Source organism: Monopterus albus, unplaced genomic scaffold (assembly GCF_001952655.1).
Source record: "Monopterus albus unplaced genomic scaffold, M_albus_1.0 scaffold166.1, whole genome shotgun sequence".
NCBI lineage: Eukaryota > Metazoa > Chordata > Actinopteri > Synbranchiformes > Synbranchidae > Monopterus > Monopterus albus.
Window position 1 is genome coordinate 575927 of NW_018128046.1, and position 9710 is coordinate 585636.

Sequence of the window (9710 nt, forward strand, 5' to 3'; positions counted from 1 at the left end):
ACATATACAATAATATTCTGACCTGATCTCATTGTGTTTAACGGCTGAGGTTATAGAACCAGCTAACACAGATGGCTCATCATCGGTAGTCATACTTGTAGCCCAGTATCACATGTGGAGTTTTCAGTGGAAACTGAAGTAAAAATATTTGAAAAAAGTGTGTATTTAATGAAAGGACAAGCCTGCCTATAGTACACTACATTCCCTGCACTACATATTAAAAATCACATTAATTTGCCATTATCCTTTTGTCTCTAATACATGTATAAATGAGCTGCATTAACATAATTTATTAATAAAAGTCAGTATATACATGAAGCTACATCAGCCATAAACTCTATTCTCTACTCTGAAAGTATTCAACCACAAGACTTTAAGGCTGATATGAAGCCTTTAGTGAAACTTACAATGACTGTAATAAATATATGGGGCATTTATTATTCATAGACTACATATATTGTATTAATTAGTTTGATCACCAAGAAGCAGATTTAAAAAAAAAAAGCAAAGAGGGGTTCAGCTTCCAGATGTGGATAAGGGTTTCTCCGAGTAGTATTTACTCCGTGCATACTGCTGCGTCCGTGCTTGGTTTGAGAGCTGCCTGCATGAGAATCCCCTGCTAAATTCACAGGTTTCCAGTTGTAGAACCTCACCTTTTACTGCACTGTGCTTCAGCACTGCACAACCAACACAAGGAATGTTTTGAGCTTCCAGCAAAACACTAGTTTGATCCTGCTGTTTAGTGACAGGATAGTCTCTGCTGTAGTAATGCTGGTAAATAAAGGCTAAACAAAAATTAAGATACAGTTTCATTACTTCAAACACTGCATCTGTGCTTTTTGTGGACATCATTATTCTTAACTACAGCTGCTTTGCACACTACAGTACATGCTCCGCCACAGCTCATTAAGTCTCCAGCATTATTCGCACACCAAGCAAAAAAATTACACGATTCTTGTGTTGGCAAAAAACCACAAAGGCCTTACAATATGTTCGACCTACTGATAAATTGCCATGCATGTTTGTCAAAGAAAGTCTCTCAGTTTGATGTTACATACTCTACTGCACATACTATGTTTGGTCACACACCATCCAAAGAGTGTAGACATGTGTGTCACTTTGTCTTTTGGAAGATTTTTTCCCCTGTAGCTGAAAGTCAGTGGGGCTCTGCAGTTTCATAAATGCTGAAAACTTTAGTGGGTTATCTATTTTGAATGAGGCGGTCTGATGGATGCGTCTCCGTGCAGGTGAATGCTGGCTGAACCAAGTGTCCTGACAAACATGTTGTTATAATATTAGTTAGTCATTAGCACAAAGATTTATTAGTTAAATCCTGTAAACAAAACACTATTGCCATAACAACTGGCAGCTCCTACACTACCATTTACATTGTGTGCCACCATACTGGACTTGATAGGAAATCTGTTCGATTGTTTGGTGGCATAAACACAAAGTCAGTGCTGTTTTTACACAACACAAAGTAAAGGCTTCAAAGTTTCTGGAACTGACTAAGGTGGCTCATCTTAAAAATCGTCAAGAACGAGTCACAGAAGTAACACTGTGAGGATAAGGAATAGGTGACAAATTGGCAGCACTTTAACAAATGGTTCTTAAACTGTTCAGTAACTACAAGACAACATTATAACTTTAAGGTTTGCTATGGTAAAGATGTCCTTTCAACACTTACCAGACACTTTGGGTTTGTCAGAAGATGAGGGACTGGGTTTGTGTCCTTTGTTGCTAAACGACATAAAGAGGTGTTGACAGAAGTCTTCAGGGAGTTCGCTCTCCAAGAAAGTCTGCATAAAAACCTTGAAGCCCTCAAAATCAATCTCCTAAAAACCAAGACAGGAAGAAAATACTGTATGTTGTTCGTCATGCCAAGCTTCTTTTGTTGCCTTAAAGGCTTCAAGAAAACAAATGATTCTTAGTATAAGGAGAACGTGTTGTATGTTTCACCTTTCAGGGGATATCTGGGATTATTTGCAGAAGTCATGCTACAGACTTCAACACAGAGGAATGTGTTGTTTGGGCTGTGAACATTTATTTTAGAGCAGGGTCAGTGTTTTTGCAGCTTTTCTCTTTGTATTCGATGCATGTTATGTGGCCTTTTCTACTGTCCAGTAGGCTTACAGCTTCAGGCACCCTTCCAGTGCGAGTTGTCATGTGTAGACTAACAAAAGTGAACCACACAGTATAATTTACATTTTGATTATGAACACCAATCTTCAGGTGAGGAACCATTCTCTGTGTTTGCAAGTCCTCTAGAAATTCATTTTATTGCATTTCTCCCTAAGCATTAGTTTGATTATAAATAATGTTGTTTTACTGCTTCGTTGATCATAAAGAAAGCCAAGTTATTCTGTAGGAACTACAGCATATGGGCACTCAGCAACACACACCAATGATAAATAAGACAGAGAGAAAAGGAGACAACAGTTACCTGGCGGAGGATGTCCTGCTTCTACCACCAGCAGCATAGTACAAAGAAAAAAGGTCAACATGGATGTATCATGTATTCATCACATTCAGCATGTCCATATTAACTGTTGCCTCAAAGACGTGACTTGTAAATGCATAGCTACATTGTTAACCTGCCACTAAATTAACAAGATTCTGGGGAGATTCTGGTGTTTACTGGGAGTTCTGGCCAAAATCGACAATTTTCAGCAGGTGACTGTATGTATGTGCGCCTTTGTATTACCATCATGGGGACCGAAACCTGTTAACACACTCACACTGTGGGGACTCAGCCATCATTGTGGGTACCAGAAGCTAGTCCCCACAAGGAAATCACTGAATTTTAGGGTGGCAACATGGTTTAAGGTTATGATGAGGTTAAAATTAGGTTAAGTATTAGGGTCAGGGTTGGGATTAGGCGAGTAGTGGTTATGGTTAAGGTTAGCATAAGTCTACAGGAAATGAATGCAAGTCAATGTAAAGTCCCCACAAGGAATGAAAACACTGTGTGTGTGTGTGTGTGTGTGTGTGTGTGTGTGTGTGTGTGTGTGTGTGTGATAGTTGGTGTGGTGAAGACTACTGTAGGTGGTGGAAATAAAAATTCTCCACACCTCATTAACACTACCACACAACTGTCAAAGTTAAATACAAATTCCAACCTTGAAATGCTGTTATTAAGGGAGAATAGTTGGATAAACCTTTCAGCTGCAGAGGTGTATTCACATTATTTTTCATGCTAATTTGGCAGATCAGCTAAGTGTGAAAATATTTCGTGGAAAAAGTGCAAATGAAGCAGTAGAATATGCATACAAGTTGCTCTATTAAAAAGTTACCTCAAAATAATTTTATCTGCAATTCTTCATTTAAAATCCACCTTATGTCAGGAAGTGACATTTTTCAGCAGAAACTGCCCATGCAAGGCAAGCAAGACAGCAAGCATAACTCAAGAAACAGACATGATTCTATTCTTTGTCAGTATACAGACAGGCACACACCTTTTGGAGGCTATTAGCAGAGCTGGATTCAAAAGAATATAAACTGTTAGTATAAATGGACCATACCTCCTCTGGATTGTATTTAGCCAACACACCCTCTCCATGGAACTCCTGCAGCACATCTTTCAGCTTCTTGGTTGAGTCTGAGGAAAATCATCAATGTTACTGCATTTGTGTTGTGTTTCATTTTAAAAATGCTGCTTCCTCTTGCTGGCAGTAAGTATACATTTGATAGTACTATATCATCCCAAAGAATGACATGTGATGTGCACCCCCATCAGTGAGTCAGAGCTGTGAAAAAGTAGCCTGAACTTACTGCCAAGGTTGTGTCATGAAGTGAACCTTGCTTAAAGAGCTTAAACTTCTATAGTTGCAGCCATAAACCACATCCCTAAGCAGAACAAGTAGACAAGCAAAAGCTATAAAGCAGGGACCAGCCGATCATTCTGGGAATGTTTCTTTCCCCAAGGGGAGATAAGAAGATTGACATCAGTGAAACAAAACGGGAGTTAGCCTAGCTTAGCACACTTTTCTAAAACAGCAGAACTTGGCATAACTGCTTTATGAACTCTCTCTAGTTCGTCTTTTCAGGCTCAAATTTCATACAGGCCTGTCTTTAGTTCAGTTAGTACACAGATGCTGTAGAATAAACGTCACAGAAAATATTAGCAACAAAGTATTAACGGTAATATTGGCTGATATCCAGCATCTGTTTGGATTTGCATCCAGGTTCCACATAACAGCTTTTTGTCAGCTGTAACATTCTGCTGCCTCCAGCACTAATGGCTTTAGATCTTTGTTTTTCTCAGGATGCATTTTAGCAATAGTGACTAGAAATAAATGCCTGTCATTAGACTGAGTGCAGTCACCATTACTGGCCATTTTTATTAGGACAGTGTCGACACAAAAGCATTACAGAGCAGAGTGATTATGTATCTGCTGACTGCCTGTCACATTCAGCAGGCACTGCTGAATTACTGAGTATTTTATCAATGACACTAATGCTTTAGCCATTGTGTGGCACATAGTAACAAGATGACAACTAGGTTTTAGGCTCAAACACTTTGGAGATTTTATCTTTCAAAGGAGAGGCAATTCTCCATCTCCAAAGCACTCTGCAACATTACACATCTTAGCAATTATCACATAAAGACGAACTCTAATTGTTGTGAGTCAGCTCTTAGGTGCCTGAGTAGGCACAGAACTATTAAAATGTTATGAAAGTGTGCACAGCACTTTAATGAGATGAAAGGGAGACATGCAGGAGAGTTGAGATGAAGGGAAAGATGGGGGGGAGGCGAGGTAAGGTGAGGTCTATTGTTCCAACTCAGAGAACGGGCTATTTTATAACCTGTAGCTGTGCACAAAGAGTCACCCGGAGCTCGTTGAAACGTGATTATCCAAATCTGTCACTATGTGCACACATACACCAAGACTCTTTAATTCTCTTGGTGCCCTGCTTTTTTCATTACACTCTCCACATTTTATTCCAAACACAATTTTCATTTCAAGCTACTTTGTAAAGCTCCATATCTCTGGCATCTTTTGTTTAATTCAATGAACCTCTTGACTATCCACAAAACAAATATTTGCAAAACATGAAAACAATGAGGACCAAAACGAGGCTCGAGCGTGGCATCCACCAGAGAAAGAGTTCCTCAAAGTAGGAGGCAATGTTGTCACTGGGCACAGAACAATTAAGGAAGAAATGTTACATGACAACTCATCATTGGTGAATAGCAAATAAAAGAGGAAAAGGTTTGGCTTGAAGATGTTTGCCACTGAAAATAGCCCTGAAATATTTCCACCCATTGTATCCACCCTGTTTATCACACAAGGAGAACAAAAAGCACTTAGGACCTTTAAAAGCTGGACACCAAATGACACTCGTCCATACTTAGCTCCATCATTTGTCTTCCTACAAATGATTTACTGTGAGTGACACCATGTGCTTTCCAAGTCTGTCCAAAGTATGTGTGGGTGGTGCACAACATCCCGTAGTTAGCCTGCCAGGTACTGTCAGATTTTCCATCCATGGTACCCTTTAAAATGATGAAATGTGTCAACATCTTTGACCATAACAAATTCCAGGCATCCGAGCACAGTCTGCTGGGCTGTGGAGCCCTTTGTTGGGTTGTGGATGATTCATTCTGAGCCCTAACGGCACCACGCTTCCTACATCAGTAAGACAAACAGCTGGCATTTACAACATTACATTTTTGGGAGGAACATTTGAGGTTAACCATACTGAACTCAAGTTTACAACAAGCACATTTTGTTGTTGTTAAGTCAGTGGTTTGAAGCTACCAGGGAAGATTTACTGAATGTATGTGTGTCTTGCTGTGCAGTGAATTCATACTCAGCCTTCCAACAACCCAGAGTGATGAAGAGAAAATGTTCCTCAAGACAAAAACACTCAGATGATGTGAACTGGGGGAAACTAGAGACACATCCCAGACATAATGTAGTGCTGAGACAAATACAGTACTTCAACATTTTTAGAAATGCATCATTGAGCATTTTTTTAAAAACTGAAGTTAGATGAGTTTCTTTATGTACACATTTCATAGAAAGACTGGTCCAACACAGAGCTAATGAAAATGACACCATCCAGCATCTCCACAACGGTCTCATTTTATGTTGTAACATGTTAGCAAACAAGATAGCGGCAACACATCCAAATATTTAAACTGGCAACTTCATAATTACATCATTATGAGCTATTTAGAGGCACCTCTGACATCTACCTACTTCAGCACTTTTTCTCTGCTTCCAGTTTTAATGGTAAGCTATGTTACACGTCATGAACTTACAGTATTTCAGTACTGAACACAAAGAGATGAAATTACTGTACATCTGCCTTCATCTAACTCAAAGCAACGAAACAAATGCATTTCACCAATGTTAGTGTTAACTATGCAGTGCTGTTCATCAATTCCAACTGTGATCACGGTATGAAAAGAGGATTTGCTTGTAGAGTAACAAAACACTGTGGAAAGTAATGACTAGACACAAGGACAACATTGCTATAGAACCTAGAAAAACGGCCTAACCCTGTAATAACATCTCTTTTATCCCACATCACAGAGTGATGCAGCTAAGAAGGTAAGCAGCTGAAAAATCAGTAGCTATGTGTTTTACGATCAACGACACAGACCTAGTTTAAACTTCTTTTTTTCCTGTGAGGTTTGCTTGAACTGCACAAATTTCTCATGAAATCCAACAGTGTACAACCACACTGATCATTAGCATAATCAAAGTCAAGTAGACTGTTTCGCTCCACTGACAAGTTTCAATCATAAAAACGCCACCCAAGACTCACACAAAGAATCTGACCGTCCTGCTAAAATAGAAGGACACAAACTTAGCATTTAGTCAAGTAAGTAGTGGGACCTGAAATGAATATGAATGAAAGAAGATACTATAGCTGTCATTTACAGAGCATAAGGAGACACAAATAAGGTAAGGAATGATATGACATGAACCTAGATGCCAAAAATCATCTCACTAAAGCAAAGCAGTCCCTGACAGGAGGTGTCCCAAAACGTGACAGACTGGAATGAGAGAATACTGTACAGTAGGTGATGTATTCACCTGCACAGCAACTTGTAATAAAACCTTGGAGGCTGTTGAAAATGTCCTTGTAACTATACTGAACCGAATGAACGCACACATTTTTATTTTTTTGTTGCCTTACAAAGCACACAGAGAGCCTCTATACCAGAGTCAAATTCCTTGTGTGTTTAAATATACTTGATCACTAAAGCCGATTCTGATTTCACAGTACTCATGGCAATAACAAACCATAACAAACATGAACCCAAAAATTACAATTAACACATTAGTGTTGTTAAACCAAAGCGTTTCCCCCTGTGATTCAGTACAACAGAAGACTGGATTTTATTTTAGATGTATGAGCAGTGGAGGAAGAAGTACTCGGATTCTTTACCTAAGTATCAATACCACAATGTAAAGATACTATGTTACAAGCAAAAGTCTTCCGTTCTGTACAAAAGTTTTAGCATCAAAATATACTTAATGTACAAGAAGTAAAAGTACTCATTATGCAAAATGGAACAGTTCACACTAGTGTATAATATTGACTAGTTATTTATGGATCATTGCGTGTATCACATTTAATGCTGCAACTTGTAAAGGGGGGGATGTTTGTTTTCAAACTACAAAAATGCCTATCAGTATAGCCCAATACAATTCAAAAGCAGCACAAACTACATCTTCTTAAACGGTGACATAGTTGAATCAACACCAATCTACAACAGTTTCAACACAAACTGAACATGATCACCTTCACGAGGGAGGATTTATTGCAGGGCTGTTTTATTATACTGTATTAGTTTTAGGTCAGTGTATTTAATAAACTGACAACTAACTGCACAACACCACATAAAGTGGTTATAGTGGACATGTTAGCAAAGAGTTTAAACACCCAGCAGGATAAAAGCAAAAGCAGTCATCTGGCCTCGACTAGCTGATGAATGTCCAGTGTTCACGGCTCTGTCAGCTCTGTTTGGTCACCGTATATTTCCTTAGGGAAATATGTGGCTGTTAATGGCCCACTTTCTCCACTGGCTAGTCGCTAACTTTGTCTACCATTTAGCATTGGACAGGCTGTGCACAGTGACTTACAGAGCTTGCTGCTGGAACCGAAGCTAATGAGAATGAATCTCAGCACTGAGCTAAAAGACATTAAAACCTTCTATACACGACCCCCCACTTACATTATACCCAGTCATTTGATATATTAATATTGGCTTGTAAAGATGTCAACATACACAACACAATCTATCATATGGTATAGTCACTTCAGGACATCCATGAAATCAGTCACAGGTTACTTTTTCTGCTCTTATCAGCAGCTGTTGGCAAAAATCTACAATGACTGCCTGAGGGTATGGCATGTCATCTTGGAAATGATGGTCAGCACTGGCTACACACACAAAACATCTCCTTAACACCATCAGACACAAAGAGAGAGTGCAGCTCTCCTACTCACACTGAGCGTATTCCTGTAGCAGGGCAAATTCAGCTGGGGTCAGTGTGACCCATTTGTCCTGGCTGCTCATTGTGTTCAGGCCTTGTCTCTTTGTAAGCCGAGCATTCCCCGAGCAGCAGCACACAGTGGGGACACTGAAAAACAACAACAGGCATTATATCACCTGCCTTGTTAACAGCCAGAAACATCTCCTTTTGCTTAATGGAAGTGAAAGTAGAGCAGGTTCAATACACCAGCGATGCAGCTAAATTAACTCAGAGCTGGAGACGCTTGTTGCCAGTAATTAGAGCTTGTAGCCAAACAGCTGTTGGTGTATTGTAAAAGGTCAGAAATTGATATATCAATACTGTCATTCTGGTCCTATAGCTCTGATATACTGGACATGTGAGATTTCCCTGTTTTCCTGCCTGATTCTTTTCGGCTGTCATCTCAACACTGTAAAATGACAAAACATCCCTTTGCCTCTTGAGCCTTATACATGTTTTTTCAAAGCTGTGGTAGGGACTTTGCAACAACAATGACAACACAGACATTCCTATTTGTCAGCCAGTGACGGGTGGATTTAATGTTTAACACAAGCCAATAACCAGGATACAGACAGTACTGATACACACACGTCATAAGTTTAAATAACATTAAAGGAAACATTTGAGAAAAATGTGAGATTTTTGACCTATTCTCATATTCTCCACTTTTATGTCCGGATTTTTTAGGCAGTTTTAAATGAGTTGAAAAAATTTTTTCAAAAAATTAACTTTTTTAAAATGAAGTGACAAATGCTCTATTAAGCTACATACAGGTGCATCTCAATAAATTAGGACATCGTGGAAAAGTCCATTTATTTCAGTAATTCAACTCAAATAGTGAAACTTGTGTATTATATAAATTCAGTACACACAGACTGAAGTAGTTTAAGCCGTTGGGTCTTTTAATTGTGATGATTTTGGCCCACATTTAACAAAAACCCACCAAATCACTATCTCAATAAATTAAAATATGGTGACATGCCACTCAGCTAGTCAACTCAAAACACGTGCAAAGGTGTCCTGAGCCTTCAAAATGGTCACTCAGTTTGGTTCACTAGGCTACACAATCATGGGGAAGACTGCTGATCTGACAGTTGTCCAGAAGACAATCATTGACACCCTTCACAAGGAGGGTAAGCCACAAACATTCATTGCCAAAGAAACTGGCTGTTCACAGAGTACTGTATCCAAGCATGTTAACAGAAAGTTGAGTGG

General features: G+C 39.2%; 1 protein-coding gene across 2 annotated transcripts in view; it reads right to left on the reverse strand.

The window, feature by feature from the left end:
* dgkb (diacylglycerol kinase, beta) overlaps positions 1 to 9710 on the reverse strand; it is a 66021-nt gene that overhangs the window by 53327 nt on the left and 2984 nt on the right. The window contains exons 2-5 of one of the 2 annotated variants that reach the window (XM_020615560.1): positions 8470 to 8603; positions 3522 to 3598; positions 2444 to 2464; positions 1688 to 1835 (exon numbers count right to left, since the gene is read on the reverse strand). In XM_020615560.1, the coding sequence (XP_020471216.1) occupies positions 1688 to 1835; positions 2444 to 2464; positions 3522 to 3598; positions 8470 to 8539 (316 nt within the window). In that variant the 5' untranslated portion in view covers positions 8540 to 8603. The remainder of the gene's footprint in view (positions 1 to 1687; positions 1836 to 2443; positions 2465 to 3521; positions 3599 to 8469; positions 8604 to 9710) is intronic. The other variant, XM_020615561.1, reaches the window with a different exon arrangement.